Consider the following 16,935-nt stretch of genomic DNA (forward strand, 5'->3'; position numbering starts at 1 on the left):
CTCATTTAATCAAATAACTGTAATCATAAATAATTTATATTCTCTTTTTTACCGATAAATTTATCATTCTTATACTTATACACAGGTACTTAAGACCCTACTAGCTATAATAAACTCTTTTACTAGGAAAAAATAGCTAAACAATTTTTCAATCGATCAGACTTCTTCTGCTTCTCAAATTTCTAGATGTATGGTTTTCAATTCTATGTGTGTGAAAATTGATAATGTTGATAGAAAAAAGTTCCATTGGGGTGGGTTATTGTAATTTTAAAATATATGAATTATCATATACATGTAGTGTACAAAGTAAGATTACTCATTTCTGATAGGTTATACATATATCTCAGCAATTGCCAAATCACTCATCAATGTAAAAAATGTAAACAACTAGTTGTTACTCTTGATATGCAGATGATATTTTTATTGATTGAGGACGGACATTGTTAACAAAATCAAAAATCTAAAAAAGAAAGTAAATGGCATCTTTAATAAAGCGAGTTTAAATTGAAACACATTGAACTGAATCAAATTCAGTAAACCAAAATTGGTTTTTTCTTCAAAAACCTTATATTTTAAATGCAGAAAAGGCGTTTCATTACAAAAGAATGTTTATAAAATATGTATCTAATGCGTACATAAAAACCACTGCTGGTTATATTCTGATACCTGGTACACGAAAAAATATATTCACATTCTATTACAGAAATTAACACTAGCTTTGAAGAACATTATTTATAAACTAAACTTCAAAAGTTTTTATAACTAAACATGCAGCTTATCACATGGTATACCAAAACATAAGCTTGAATTGTAAAAAAAAAAATAAATTCAATGTAATGTGATAAAAGAGTGGAATCACAATAGCTTATTCCAAGTTTGGCAGTTCAATCATGCATAAATTACACAATCATAAATTTAAGCCAACAGAAAACAGCACAGTTATGGTTACTTCAATACATGAGGCAATACATATTCGTGTGTTTGCTTTCCTTAGGTGTGTTCAAGCAAGCCCTCGTTTTTATGTGGGTAGATTCCTATTTTGTGCGAATACTTTATTCTGCAATTCCTGTGTATTGCATCAAATTGCAAGAACATGTGAAATTGCGAATACCAAATTTTTAGTTTCATATAGTTCACAACAGTCAGAAAAATAAATCTGATATGTGTGCTTCTTGCAATTTTATAATAATATTCCTTTGATTTCTTGTATTCAATTACAACTCAATAGTATCTATATTTATACATGAATTATTATTCTGTATACTTGGTTTTTGATTTGGATTATAGCCAACTTTTTTTTACCTGTTCATAGTTCGTTTGAATATAAAAAAAAATCTCAATTTCTGAATAATCAGTTATCATTATAATGTATAGAAAACAATTCATTTATCGATAGAAATCTTTGTAAGGTATCCTAATACATCTTCACGTTAGCTAAAATACGAATGACATTATTATAGTTGCACCAGTGGCAATTCACCATCTATCATATATCTACATATAAGGCAATTTGAGAAAATATAACAAGAGTGCTATTTATAATCAGAGATTCTATTCTATACATGTACATTGAAGATGTAAAAGCAATTTAATCTACAACTTTTTCTTATTGGCAAGACTGGGAGTATTCTGACTGACCTACTGAGATAGACAATGAATTCTCCCTCAAAACTTTCTTTGTATGAATACGTTAAAAATGAAACACAATGAACAAGAATTTAGTCTATATTATAAACATGATATGTGCAGAAATTTTTTTAAATAGACAAAACATGCCATTCTTAAAAAAAAAGTACTCAGCACATTATAAATCTCTTTGAAATGTATCATCCAAGACAAAAAAAGAAGAAATTACTAATATAAACATAAACATTATTCTGTAAAAACCTCAAACAAAAATTGCTACAAAGAAACTCTAGAGCTGAAATCATTCACATCAGATCATGTGCTCCCAATCCAAGAAATTTTTGTGAAAAAGTCAATAAATTTCCTACACTCCCACAACCATTCAAAACTTGAGACTGTTGAATTTAATCCCCTGTGAGTCTCGATCTGTCTCAATGTGAACCTCTGTGAACAAATTTCTCTAAATGGTGTCCGATTTCTTTTTTTTTTTAACTGCAGTTGAAACAAAAAGAGAAGAAGTCTCCACCTGTTCTATGTATCACTAGCACTACAATGTCCGCGATAGATGACATCATCGATGGTCAGTTACGACCCTCGCTGGATCCGTGCAGGGCCGTCCCTCACCGTGGATCCATGCTGTACAGAGCCCAGAAGTGGTCAGAATAAATTAGAATGTATTTGTCATTATCTAAGGGGAGGTCACTCTCAGCTGGAGTCGGCCTCCTTTTTGTCCCCACTGTTACTAGCTGAGTTTATAGCACTATCTGTTGTTGTATTGTCTGTTTCTAACTCAAAATTCTGGGGGGAAAAAGAAAACCAAAATCAGTATTCAATGTGAAGTCTGAATCACGCAATGTTTGCAATAATATTCTTTAGGAAGGTCAAGCGTTCTACTGACTTGAGTATCTAAAATGTGGTCCTAAATCCAGAAATTTTTTCCCAGAATTCGCAAGCATATTTAAGAAATTTTGTTATATTCATTTAAAGATAAAAATGGGCAATGCGCAATATTAAATCAGATGTGCGCAAGCCTGAGAAGCAAGGAATCAATTTTTGATGGCCTAATAAGAAGCATCTAATTTTTTTCAAGTTAACTTTATTTCTTATGTTTGAATATCAGAACAGAATGATCTTCAAGTTATTACTTACTTCAAGTTCCCTCATGATTTCATCCATGAAGTCTGTGGAATTGTTTTTGTAGGCTACTGCTGCTCGTATGGCATCTTTAAATAACTGGAAAATTTGTTGTTTTTTTTTATTACAATTAAACAATAAATCCTATCTTTGTTCTAATTTGAAAATATATTCAATATTTTCTACCCCCCCCCCCCAATCCTTCTTACACTATACAATAAATACAAACTGGTTCTTAAAGGGTACCTGCAGCCCAGCCGAAGTGAAACATATGTTAAAGAGTTTATTTACCAAAATTTAATGCAAAAAACCGCATCGAAATCGGTGCAAAAATAATGGAGTTACGCCTCTTCAAAGTGGCTATTTTTACCTGCTTTGGGAAATCTAATCAAGAGAAAACAGAATTAGGCGATAACGAGGCTTCAGCGGAAGTGACGTCACGAGGTCAACACGATGGAAATTTCCTTACAAAGCTATACAAATTAAATTCGATTTTTCAGCCAAAATGATTGATATAGGTCTGATGTTTTGACGTATTTTGTTAATTTAAGTATTGTAGATCTAGAAATTTGTATCCGTTATTATTTTATTACAATCAGATTTCTTTTTAAAGGATTTTAAAATTTGTTATTCTCGTCGCCTTTTTACCGATGAATACGATATCTTAAAACGCTTACATGGGCATGTTCATTATTCATTTTATTGATTACATAATATCCTTTCACACACGAGTGATCCGAGATTATGACACAGGTAAACAGGTAAACTAACGAAGCCACTGCTCCAGACACACGTGTATCTGGGGTATGTATACACAAGGTACACGAGTCTGGTGAACAAAGAGAGGGTTTCACACCTCTAGACTGGTAAATTGATTTGTGTATAATTAGCTACTCAATTGTTAAAAGATAAAACAGAAAAATAAATTAGACTGTGTAAAATCAAGCATTCGTCAGCTAAAACATGTGTATAGTCCGACAATCAGTGATTAAAGAAGCATGCATGATACTATTATATAGTAAAACTAATGTTCGAAGTAAATGCCTTTATTGTTACTTATCTTATCACTTAAATAATGACAAAAATTTACAATTCTGCAATTGAAACCTTTTTTATGTGATCAAGTAATTATATATTTCGGATTTATAATTTCTTATTTAATAAAGTGCAACTTTCTTTCGAGCGCTATGGTCAGCAATTAAACGCTTTATAACTCCGTATAGCTTAAATTGTAATACTGACAACGAATCATTATGAAATCTAAGTAAACTGGAACATTTTGACAAAGGATGTAAATAAATGTAAAATTAAATTCCATTATCGTATTTGTAAAAGAATACAAGACAGACATAATCATGCATGCAGCCATCTTGAACTTTCGCCTTGATCCGTTTATAATCCCGTGTTTGTTTGTTAAAGAATGCTTACTATTTTGATTGTTATTGGTCCGATATCAATATTATTGAATAATCGGGCGACATCATTTGTAATGTTATGCCGTATACGAGGAATAGACCCCGAGTTACCTTTTACGAAATATCATTATGTATTATCAATATTATTAATCAGTTAATAATGTCACTGAGAAATCATTCGAAAGAATGACAATACTAACAAAATATGTTTCTTATAACAATAATGCTTTGATTAATTGTCATTTTGCTACATATGGTGTGCATTTATATGTAAAATGTGTTACACATTTGACGAAATTCATGAAGCAAACAATTGTCCGAATTCGGCATTTTTGTTCGATAAAATACGGGTTAAACTCAAACGACAGTATAATTAGTCATCCAGGGTTGATAAGGAAACAAAATAACAGAAAAAATGTTCAAACATCGATAAAACAATGCAAGAAAACGAACAGTTTTTGCACGATATTCCTGTTTCTCATACAGCGGCGTTGACCCCGTGACGTCACAGTTCATCTCGCGCCAAATCGGCTTGATTCAAAACTCGTTCAGGTGTGAAATCGGGTTTTCCCCAAATATCTCGAAAACTACTTATGCGATCGCTGTAAAATTTTCAGGATGATGTTTTTACACATAGATCTCCATTATATCAAAAATTGACCGGCACTGCAGGTACCCTTTAAGATTCCACATTTACATACCTTGACGACATTGGTTCCATCCGAAGCTGATACAAAGTAAAATGGCATGCCATGTTTCTTTGGGAATGTAAAAGCTTTCTTTGTTATTGAATAGTCCACTGGAACAGAAATAAATTACCAAATAAGAAATTATACACATCGACAGCAACATTTTCTTGCTTTATAAGTCAATTAAGGAATAATAATTAACACATAAACGTGAGGGAAAGCTGTTACCATCAATCTTATTTCCACAACATAGACAAGGAATCTCGGGACGATATTCTCTCAGTTCCTTTAACCAGTTCGGCAAATTTTTGTAAGTGACTTTTCTAGTTGTGTCGAACACCTGAAGAAATTTTAAAATCGTAATACTTTGTTTACACAAGCAATCAAATTTATAATAAACCTGAAAGTTTTTGCCTCAAATGTTTTAACTTTTACAGTACAATGTCAAAAAATTACCAAGAGTTTACCTTTATAATATGGTATTCAATATAACATCATTGAAATTTTAAACTCTCGTCAAATATTTTCTTCTACTATGTCTCTTAACCACTGTTATAAAGGGATTTTATGTGATAAAGTGGATGGAGGGATTGGTGGTCTTACCAATATACATGCATGTGCATTGTGGTAGTACGATGGATGCATGTTATTGAAACGTTCCTGGCCCGCTGTATCCCAGAAATCTGTCAACGAATTGGAACATGTAAATCCTGATGTTATAATTAAGCATTGTAATTTTATTTATCTGCACATTTCATTCATATTTTGGAATCAGAGTGAATTGATTTAATTTTGATTTTCGCATAAGATGAATGTATGTTAAACTTTTCTTAAACATTAATTCCTATACATTGATAATTTGATACAACTTCCTTTCTTTGATAATAGTTTCATTTGAGAGAATAACTATCCACATGATTTTAATATCCCAAATGAAAATTTAAGAATTTGAGCAACATATGAGAATTGGCAAATTGATATATATACCATTGTGTAGATTTCAAAGCATTTCTGCAATTTAAAAACTAATTTTCTTAAACTGTAAAGGGTGCATGTACTTATCCAGTACATTTTATGTCTTTTTTTTTTTTTTTTTAAATCACATTTTATTAAAACATTATTTCATATATTATAATATTGTATTTGAAATATTTAAGAGCAGTAGTTTGCCTAACCAATATCAAACATACTACAACAGTCACCACTCACCCACTGAAACCTTCTCATCCCCTTGCTCTGTCTGGTAGTTGAATAATGTCAGTGCATATGTTGACAGTTGTTGAGGTTTACTGATATAAAGTCAAGGATTTCTCAATATGAAATACTTATTTTCATCCCTTTATCATCAAATTGCCTGCTTCGCTGCTAGATGTGAATGCATGCATGGTGATTAGGCAATACTGTAAACCAACTTTTATTCGTGTGAGAAATGTTCATGAGGTTTGCGAGGACATCCTTGTCACGTATATTTCTCACCGCGAACCATTCGTTGTCATATGGTTGTTATAACAAGAATGGTCTGGAGAAGGATTGGTCGCGAACATTAGTCGTCGCAAAACAGTTTATCGGAAGTAAATTGTGAAATAAAGTCGTCAAGAATAAAAGTTGCTTTACAGTATCTCACTTGCAAATGCATTTTACATAATACATGCATGTACGTGGACAGTAGTAAAATGTATAGGACATCCATCAATGCACCACTGCATCAAGGTATTAATTTTGAGATCTATGGATCCATTATCTAGTAAAAAAACAATACTCGAGTGAACATTTAAATTTTTAAAAAATGTCCCAGCTTCATGTATTGGCTATTATAGCTCGCGCACCTAATATGAAAGTACTAAGACGGATGAAGACGAATGTTGTTAAAAGTGTCTTGAAGCTAATCTGGAGTGTGCAAAACTTTTGATTACCTGTAAGGGTTTATGACCCCCAAAAAAGTGCACACCACATATAAGACTAGAAGTTATTTGTAAATTGTGCAATGTGCATTTTATATATGACATGTGGTAACACATCTATAAATGTAATAAATTTTAAACACTTTTTTATGTTTTAATTGAGTTGTAATGTATCGTGATATCTATCATATTGCTATTGGGTATTGTGATATGTACAGAATCGGCTGAGAACAGAATCGTCCCAGCCCTAAGTATGGTACAGGACCAATAACCAAATGGACCTGTATCTAAGTTTCAACTAAAAATACAAGTTTTTCACTACGGATACATAGCATTTTGTTGATATGTGTCCTCCAACAATATTATCTTTGTTAAATTCCGTTCTCTGTTACTCTTGGGATTAAATCACTACATCAAAAGCAAATAAAAAGATTTAAATAAACATAATTTTGGCTCTATGCATTTGGCAAATTATGCTTTTTGTAGCTTGCTTATTATGGTAATGAATTAACTTGCATAGAGTAAGACTGTTTAATTTTTAATTTATGTGTTGATTTATTCACAATAGGAAAAAGGATACTATCCATCCATCAAAAACCGCTCCACCAATCTGCAAGAAAAACATATATAGAAAAGTTATTAGCACATTTAATCAACTTAACACCATACCAATGAATGCAGCCACAAATAACGTAACACTATAGTCTGTCCCAAGATATATATGCAGCACATTTTGATGGTTTTTAATAAAAATATCTTAATGTGAAAAAAGTGCAATCAAAATAAATGAAAGGGAAAATATCCATGATAATTTCATTCACATACTTATTATCATTTTTCACTAAGAATAATTCACAGGAACAAAAACTGATTTCTTACAGATATTATAATGGGGAATATTTACATATTTTTTCTCCATTTGGACATACTTGGAATACCTTGCACAATTTTTTACGTTATCATCCGGATTTGTTGCAATACAAAACCCCCATAGACCATACTTTTATAAGCCGTGTATTAAGTGAAACCTGATAAGCTAAAAGGTAGGTTTTAAAAAGAAAATCTTGGAAATTTTTCATACTTTTAATTGAACATTGTTTGAACACTGAGGTATTCACAAATATGGAGTCATTAAGCAAAATGTGAATCAAGGATAATCCGATATCATGGGACAGAGTATAGGCTAGAGAACCATGCACTTGACATGAGCAACATATAAGTGGAATTAAATTAAATTCTATAGTCTGTCCCAAGTTATTGCTTCCATCGCTTTTTGATGATTTTTAATAAAATTACATATACATGTGAAAGAAATACAGTTGAAATCATCAAAAGGGAATATATCCAAGATATCTTCATTGAACAATTATCCCTTTCCACTCAGAAAAATTCACAGGAACGAAAACAGATTCCCTACGGAGATTTATAATGGGGAATGTTTACATCTTTTCTCCACTCGGAATACATCGCGCAATTTTTTAATGTTATCATCCGGGCTTATTAATGGCTGTTGCAATGCAAAATCTCCGTAGACTTTCAATTTCGGGATGTGTATTGAAACTTGAAGCGGTAGAGGGGGCGTTTCAGAACAGATAATCTGGACATTTTTCATATTAGTGGATGAACGTAGTTTGAGCACAAAGGCAATTACTATTATTTTGAAATATCAAGCAAAAAGTGGTGTAAGCAAAAACTCGGGACAGAGTATAGAGGTGGAATCAAGCACAATGTGATAAATAGGAAAACAAACATAATAAGCATATTAAGTTTTGTTTCCAATATAAATTCACACTTGAGTCTGCAGTGCATATGCAGTGCGCACCCCCCCCCCCCTTCCCCTTCCAATCAAAGTAACTGCTCATTGTAAGGTTTTACATAACATCACTAGCCTAAACTTTGAAAACAATAGAAAACCTCATATTCATCTTTACCCACTCTTAAATATCATCTTGCAGCGTGCTTTTAAACAGTACGTAGAAAATAAAAACAGAGAATAGTGTTGGTGCTCCATCACTTTTTGTGAATGAATGCACAGCCAAGAAAACATTTAATCGACTGTCGTACTTGGATTTTCCCACTGCACTGTCCCCCAGGCAGATGATCTTGACTTTAGTCTCGCCATGCTCCCCCTTTTGCTCGTAGTCAGGTTCAACATTGGCCATGTTGACGTTCGCCGAAAGAATGTCAATTCCGGTGCATTGTGGGATAGATCAATACTTTAGAAAACCAATCTCGTACAAGACAAAATGAGACGAGTTGTTCAGTTGCATAGGCATTTGTAACACAGGGGGCTCGGTTGTCTGATAGTTGAGTTATTATTTGTTCCCGAAAATAGAAATCATTAAAATTGGTCATCTTATATGTACCAGTGGCGTCGGAAGGAAATTGTGTGCGTGTGTGTGTGTGTGTGTGTGTGTGGGGGGGGGGGGGGGGGGGGGGGGGCTATAAGACATAAGACAAAAGACTAACACTGGACTATAGACAAAAGTTATCAGAAATCTTGACAAGAAAAAAAAAGATTAAGTGGGTGCTAAGCCCCTCCCCCTCCCCCGGTTCCAACACCTATGTGTACTTCTGTGTATTGCAATTAAAAAAAATCACTGATCATGAAAAGCGAAAAACAAAACCCGTTTCAATCACGTACGTTAAAAAAGTGTATTCATTCAATGTACATTTTTTTTAAAGTCCTTGTTTAATGTACATTGCATACACTTTTTAAATTGACAAGAAATGGATGTATTATAATTTTATGAAAATAATTAAAACTCATTATTTTAACAATAAAAAAATGCTGGAGAGAGAGAGAGAGAGAGAGAGAGAGAGAGAGAGAGAGAGAGAGAGAGAGAGAGAGATGATGATGATGATGTTCCACACTGCAAAGAATGAGGATTACTTTTTTTTTTACATGCAAAAAAAAAAAAAATTCAAACTTGGACAATTAATTATAACTGAAATAGACCTTTCCAATGGCTCGTGAAAATCCAGAGGGATCGGGGTCAAGAATTCAAGAATCCCCTTCCACGGAGCCATCCTAATAAATATGCATTCTGAACTTTATAGATATATCGTCCAAAACTGTGTATACATATATATAATAACTGCATGGGGAGGGGGGATGTGCAGACCAAGAAAAATTTCGGGGGGGGGGGGGATGACTCCGATCCTCCGAGAAATAATATCGTTTGCCGGGGGTGGGGGGGGGGGGAATAAAATTAACAGTAAATTTTAATACTGTGTAAATTTGAAATTGAATTTTCCAGGCCCCGAGGTTATAAAACTTTTTCCATACTCAAACTTCAACTCGTACTCCGTACTACGAGTATGTGCTCCTCTGAGTACGACCCTAAAAACCGAGGTTATAAAAGTTTTGGAGTACGTTTTGCGCTGAGTACTATTTAGAGTATGCTCTAAAAGCCGATCGATGAAATTTTACGTCTCTAGAACGGTAATTCATGTAAATAGTCTTGGCATTTAGGCAAACTGTACATGTATTCAGATTAATTATTTATCAACAAAATGTAACACATTATTTACATGTACATATTACCATCTTCATCTGCAAGCATGGAGATGTGTCTGCATCTATAACGGGCGCCTGTAAAGTGCGAAACGAAATCGAAACGAAACAAAACCAATTGAAACGAAACGAAACGAAACCAAACCAAACCAAAAATCGAAACGAAACGAAACGAAACGGAACTTAAACAAAATTAATATCAATTTTGACTACATAAAAGTGAAAATAAATTCATTGAAATAAATTTTTGAACCATAAAATATAATATATTGTATGTTTCAGATTGCTGCTGTAAATTTTTAAGAGAGAGAGAGAGAGAGAGAGAGAGAGAGAGAGAGAGAGAGAGAGAGAGAGAGAGAGAGAGAGAGAGAGATGCCTTAAAACTTATCAGCGACATCACATAGCAAAATATATACGTAAGTTTGATAGCGAGAGAGAAAGAAAGAAAGAGAGAGAGATAGAGAGATGATGATGATGATGATGATGATGATGATGATGATGATGATGATGATACTGAAGGGGACATTCTAACAACAATTTTCTTTCTATCGATTTGTTATTGTAAAAATGAAACGATCGAATACAAGGTGATTTAGACCATACTGGTTGGTTACCAGTTTCTAACATATAATAAGAATTGTTTAAATTTGTATAGCATGAATTTGGATGTCGTAATTTGACAAAATTAACTTGCAATTATAAAGATGTTTTTTACCTGTGTATTACCTTAATTAAATCAAACATAATCCCCTCTTACTCTCCCTTTCACACGCACGCACAGCACATTGTATTTGATTCATTTTTACAATATTTCATATCAAAATAAAAAAAAATTCGTGTGGTTGGAATGCCTGCGTATATACTGTAAACGTACTATACTTAAGGTGTACGCTATTTGGCGGAATATAATTTTTCAACAAATTAGCATGGATTTGATTTAGCGCATTTCTGAATTTACCTTTTTATCTTCTTATATATTTAACATAATTTTGGCAATGTACTTGATTTTGCGGACGCCGTTTTCCGCCCAAAACGCAAAATAGAATACACAGCCAAAGGACTAAAGACGGTTTTTTAATACGTTTACAGTATAATCATCTTTATATTGCAAGTTAATTTTGTCAAATTACGACGTCCAAATCCATGCATTACATATTAAAATAATTCTTATTATATGTTAGAAACTGGTAACCAACCAGTATGCTCTAAATCACATTGTATTCGATCGTTTCATTTTTACAATATTCCAAATCGATAGAGAGAAAATCGTTGTTAGAATAGCCCCTTCAGTATCATCATCATCATTATATCTCTATCTCTCTTTCTTTCTTTCTTTCTTTTTCTCTCTCCCAAACTTGCGTATATATACTTTGCTATGTGATGTCGCTGATAAGTTTTAAGGCCTCTCTCCCTCTCTCTATCTCCCTCCCTCCCTCTAAACGTCTAAAAATCATTTAATGAAACAAATTAGAAACATTAAAAGGTATAGGAATGTACATCAGTTATTTACATAATTATATAAATTTTGCAAATTTCGGATGATCGGCTTAAAAATTTACAGCGGCAATCTGAAACAAACAGGTAGTTATATTTTATGGTTCAAAAATTTATTTCAATGAATTTATTTTCACTTTTATGTAGTCAAAGTTGATATTAGTTTTGTTTAAATTCCGTTTCGTTTCGTTTCGATTTTTGGTTTCGTTTCGATTTTTGGTTTCGTTTCGTCTGGTTTCGTTTCGTTTCGTTCGATTTCGTTTCGTTTCGTTTCGATTTCGTTTCGCACTTTACAGGCGCTCATCCATAACTTATGAATTTTTGAGCAACAAAGACCATAAATCCAGTGTAATTGGTAAAATTATCAACAAATTGTGTTTATTTCAAATCTCTCTCTCTCTCTCTCTCTCTCTCTCTCTCTCTCTCTCTCTCTCTCTCTCTCTCTCATGAGACTCAGATAGTGATTCATGCATGTGATGATTAAGTATAAAGATATTTAGTGAGCAGTTTCTGTATTAGGAAAAACAGGGAAGATTTTAATTAAAAAATAGAAACATATACTTGGGAAAATCACAAAAATACTGAGAAGATCAGTTTATTTTCACACTCAGAAAGGATAAACTAAGGAAATTATATGGATATTCCACTTTAATTGCAACATACTATATTTGCCTTAATTCTTCTGAGAAAAAACATCTAATATCTTGAAGGGGTGGGATGGGGGTTGGGGTTGGAATTGCATCAATGAACATATGCCAAAAGCCAAGGACACACGTAAAGTTTCTCATTTCAATATTTTCGGGAATGTGCACGAGTTTAAGAAAATTCACTAATTGAAATATTTTTGAAATTTCCAATATGTTAAACCGAAACAACGTGTTCAAGGAAACTGTGTACTAAAGTTGCTGTAACCCTTTTTGTGGGGTTAAATTGATGGTTCAAGTTTTTCTCACTTAGTCAAGGCTTGAAAATGTGTGTTTAGAATTTATACATACTGTACTGTGTCATTTTAAATCTTAAGTAGCGTCATTTGATATTTTTTAGCAAGCCTTTTCCTATTCATCTTTAAAATTCGAAATACATGTGTTAATTTTGATGCATTTTACATAAATATTTGGTTATTTTATCTAAATAGTTACTTGCTAATGAAATAAAACAATTTAAGAGATGAATATTCCCACAGCTAAGCTATATAGAGAAAAAAAATCTCACATGAAAATGCGAAGAAGCTATTTTATCACAAATAGTACATGTATTTTCAATCGATTGCATAGAATAACAATAATCCCCTTCATCTCTCTTTCTCTCTCTCTCTCTCTCTCTCTCTCTCTCTCTCTATCTCTCTCTCTCTCTCTCTCTCTCTCTTATAAATTCTAGCTTCTATCATGCGGGTTATGATTAATTAATTCGATCATGGTTAAAACACGACCAATCGATAGAGGCATGATAATATGTTTACACGTGTTGTTTGTCTTTAACTTCATTTTGAGAGAACATATCAAAACAAAATATATGAAAATGCAGTTTAATACATTTTTACCTTTTGTTTATCTTTACTTTCACTTAATTAAAACTCTTACTTAAAATTATTCTTATAAATAAAATGGATAAATTAATTGCAAACGACGCAAAAGACACAATTTGCATGAAAATGTATAATGTATCATTCTACCACGAGCGTTATTATACAAAGTTTAGACAAATCTTTGGATATTCTCAAGTTCCTCTAAAAAACCAGCGTCAAGAATCAAACGTTCACTTTTTTGTGAGCAAGCGAAGATGTCGTCTGCTGATGACGAGTTGTTTGTATCCAGATGGCGCTGTGCGTAGGAGCGAGCTTTGTCTAGAGATGACTTCACCAGCACGGCGGCCACAAGATGTACTGCTGTATTCTGTAAGACCAAAATCAATAAAATTCAGTTTAAAATTGAGGTGTTTGGTCCTACGTTACCGTTTTCAACTGTGAAATCATAGTTCTAAACAAACTGAATAAATTTGGATCAACAGTAAACCTTATTTATTTAGACATACCATTTCATCTCCGTAACAGGCGAATTCCCGCATGTAATCATGCACAGACCAGTCCAGATTTTCTCGAGCAATAGCACAGAGCAGAGACTTCTCGGCAGCACAGATTTTTCTCACCACGCACCTGCGTCCACTGCGGGCACACTCGATGACGTAATGAACGCCGTCTGCCGTCTTGGCAAAAACAATGCGTGTTCCATTTCCGGTCTTCTGACGCAGACGAACAGCTCCTTCCGCGGTCTTTCGGCCCACATATTTTGCTCCGCGGCCTGTTTGCACAGCTAGATGTTGAGCGCTGCTAGTTGTCCGCTCGAAGACGCTTCGTATGCTCAAACTGGAACTATTTGCAAAATTCTGGAAGGAATTGAGAAAACTAAGTCCTGAGTTTGTGGAATCCAGGGAAGATTCGAGATTTGACGAGTCGTCTGACAAGAAAGAATTGGTCGTCAGACTTTGATCCAAAGAAGTATCCATTGAAGCACTACGTTCATCCGCACTAGTAGGACGAAACTCCTGCAGTTGCCCGGATCCTTCAGGGGTCTCATTGCAATGCTTTTCAGAATCTACAGAAATCGGTTCTGCTATTAATGGCGGACTCAATGTAGAATTATAGTAAGTAAATTTGTAGGAAGGGATTCGAGGTTCGTCTGACGAGCCAACATTATCACAAGACGACCTGTCAGCGAAAGGGTCCACGGAGGATCCGTTCTGATTACATCGTATAAACGACTGCGAGTCAGACTGAACAAAGGTGGAAGAATGCTGAGGAGTTCCAAGGTCAAACACCCAATCACTTTCGTCCTCTCGAACACTCGTGTCATCGCTGTGTTTTGAGATCACGTGAGTTGTGTTGTGGTTTTGACCTGAGACACCGGTCTTCCTCGTTTTCGTGACGACGGTCTTCTTTCTATGGTTATGCTCCTGGCAATTTGGTTTCACACACAGGAGAGCATCAAGCTGTTCAGATATATCTTCTGTAGAGGGTTCGTCCTCCAGCGCCTTTTTGCTTCGTTTCTCTCTTCGTTCTTCGAGACACTGAATTTTGTTCGTGTCTCCAAAATTGTCCACACATAAGCCCAAAGTCTGCACGGTACCATTACGCTTCTTCCTGACCATCAGGCGAATACGCTTCATCTTTGGACTGTAGCTCAGACGATGGTGCCGTGTAGATTTTGGTGTACCCCCTGTAGACGGCTCTTTGGGTGAGAACAAGCCTGGCTTATGTGGTATTTTCCGTTTTGCTGAAATGCCTTTGTTCTTCCCTATAACTTTATCTGTGAAATGCATGATGAAAATAATTCGCTTACGGATAATAGAAAAAAGGTGACATAGTAAATTTTGATTTAAAAAGGGCTGACGTTTTATATAATAAGTTCCAAGATGTTATACTTTTTTTGCAAGTGATTTTTGTCACATTGTAATTTTTTAAACAAAATTATAAGAAAATAGACAGTTTAATCGCTTGAATTTACATTTAATTAATTTTTACCATATATATGTACTTAAACCGGTATGTTTAATCATAATATTTTACCAATACCTTTAGAGGCCTTTTGACGGCAGACGAAGATGATCAGCAGAGCGGAGCAAAGCAGCAACATCACAAAGCAACAGAGAGCAACAGATAGTGTGAAGTACAGGTCTGAATCTGGAAAGAGATATAGCAACAGAAATATATCTAACCCAAAGAAAATATGCACGTCATTCAGATGCAAAGAAACCATTTTCGGTTTTATGTAATGGTATTAAGCAAGAGAAATTACTTGAATTTTTTCTTGAACAAATATACTTGCATAATGATTATAAAGTATGTCCCGAGTTTTTGCTTCCACCACTTTTTGCTTCATATTTCGATAATCATAAATATCTTTGTGCTCAAACTACGTTCATTCACTAATATGAAAAATGTTCAGATTATCTGTTTTGAAACGCCCCCTCTACCGCTTCAGGTTTCAATACACATTCAAAAATAGAAAGTCTACGGGGATTTTACATTGCATCAGCCATTAATAAGCCCGGGTGATCACGTTGAAAAGTTGCGCGAGGTATCCCGAGTACTTCCGAATGGAGAAAAGATGTTTTACATTTCCATTATAAATCTCCGTAAGAAATTTGTTTTCCTTCCTGTGAACTTTGATGAGTGAAAAATGATAATTGTTTAATGAAGTTATCTTGGACATATTCCCTTTTATTGATTTCAACTGTATTTATTTCACAGGTATGTGTATTTTTATTAAAAATCATCAAAAAGTGATGGAAGCAATAACTTAGGACAAACTATAAGATATGATCAAGTGTAATTTTCTGGCAGAGGAAGGCAAAGAGGAATGGACGGAGAAAAAGTAATACATACTCTCTCTCTCTCTCTCTCTCTCTCTCTCTCTCTCTCTCTCTCTCTCTCTCTCTCTTATTGGTTGCGATGTGTAATATACCTAGTAATGACTGATTTATTTGTTGGGAGTGTTGGTCCTCTTCATCACAAAAGACACACACCGGAAGTTTCTCCACCCCAAACAGCGCGTAGAACAGCTGCTCCCCAATATGCTGGGTACGAGTTCCTTCCTCTGACTGTCGGTTATCATAACCAAATCTAGTGCATGCAGAAGAGTTAATTAAAACTTGCCATTTTATGTTATGTAATCGTTTGTTTATTTCAAGTGGTTTTTTCTTAAATTAGCTATGTTACACTTAAAGCAAGAAAAAAATACTTGACATAATAATTTGCTATGCACGCGGAAATTAGAATAATTATGGTCGTAAAAACGTTAACAGTTATGTCTTATATTATAAATATGAAATTTCAAAGATATCCTTGAACCTGTAATGTTATAAAATCCATTACTTACCCGATCATCATTTCCGCGGAGAGTGCGCATATTATTAGTAACAAAATACCAGGTTTTGCCATTGAATCTTTTGAACGTGTGCAACATGAAACTTCCGAGACACCATCTTGTTATTGCAATTGTTCCAAGGGAATCGTGACGTCAAATTCAGGAAAATGTTGTAACGTCATTAGCGCATTAACGGGATAGCGTCACAAAGTAGATTACGTGTGGATCTCTCTCTCTCTCTCTCTCTCTCTCTCTCTCTCTCTCTCTCTCTCTCTCTCTCTCTCTCTCTCATTACTA

General features: G+C 34.1%; 2 protein-coding genes across 2 annotated transcripts; both read right to left on the minus strand.

Moving 5' to 3' along the window:
* Window positions 1-349: 349 nt before the first annotated feature.
* Window positions 350-8,953, minus strand: LOC128183182 (rab-like protein 2A). Its single transcript, XM_052852092.1, has 8 exons — window positions 8,830-8,953; window positions 7,346-7,375; window positions 6,074-6,153; window positions 5,468-5,547; window positions 5,093-5,204; window positions 4,877-4,974; window positions 2,776-2,859; window positions 350-2,424 (listed from the first exon to the last, which is right to left on the minus strand). The coding sequence occupies exons 1-8, from the start codon at window positions 8,925-8,927 to the stop codon at window positions 2,332-2,334; spliced, it is 675 nt and encodes a 224-aa protein (XP_052708052.1). The 5' UTR covers window positions 8,928-8,953; the 3' UTR covers window positions 350-2,331.
* A 4,216-nt stretch (window positions 8,954-13,169) lies between these two features.
* Window positions 13,170-16,886, minus strand: LOC128183173 (uncharacterized). The gene is made up of 5 exons (XM_052852083.1): window positions 16,651-16,886; window positions 16,237-16,394; window positions 15,345-15,452; window positions 13,808-15,078; window positions 13,170-13,668 (listed from the first exon to the last, which is right to left on the minus strand). The coding sequence occupies exons 1-5, from the start codon at window positions 16,710-16,712 to the stop codon at window positions 13,471-13,473; spliced, it is 1,797 nt and encodes a 598-aa protein (XP_052708043.1). The 5' UTR covers window positions 16,713-16,886; the 3' UTR covers window positions 13,170-13,470.
* Between the last annotated feature and the right edge of the window lie 49 nt (window positions 16,887-16,935).

This window comes from Crassostrea angulata, chromosome 5 (assembly GCF_025612915.1).
Source record: "Crassostrea angulata isolate pt1a10 chromosome 5, ASM2561291v2, whole genome shotgun sequence".
NCBI classification, from domain to species: Eukaryota; Metazoa; Mollusca; class Bivalvia; order Ostreida; family Ostreidae; genus Magallana; species Magallana angulata.

What these genes read in the sequence shown, in the direction of transcription:
- LOC128183182 (XM_052852092.1), bottom strand. Translation starts at nt 8,927, where the DNA reads ATGGCCAATGTTGAACCTGACTACGAGCAAAAGGGGGAGCATGGCGAG. An exon ending in ATGCACATGCATGTATATTG is followed by an intron (nt 5,205 to 5,467) that starts GTAAGACCACCA and finishes AAATTTCTTCAG; the next exon opens with GTGTTCGACACAACTAGAAA. An exon ending in TTGTGGAAATAAGATTGATG is followed by an intron (nt 4,975 to 5,092) that starts GTAACAGCTTTC and finishes TTTCTGTTCCAG; the next exon opens with TGGACTATTCAATAACAAAG.
- LOC128183173 (XM_052852083.1), bottom strand. Translation starts at nt 16,712, where the DNA reads ATGGCAAAACCTGGTATTTTGTTACTAATAATATGCGCACTCTCCGCG. An exon ending in TCCGCGGAAATGATGATCGG is followed by an intron (nt 16,395 to 16,650) that starts GTAAGTAATGGA and finishes TGCATGCACTAG; the next exon opens with ATTTGGTTATGATAACCGAC. An exon ending in CCTGTTACGGAGATGAAATG is followed by an intron (nt 13,669 to 13,807) that starts GTATGTCTAAAT and finishes TTGGTCTTACAG; the next exon opens with AATACAGCAGTACATCTTGT.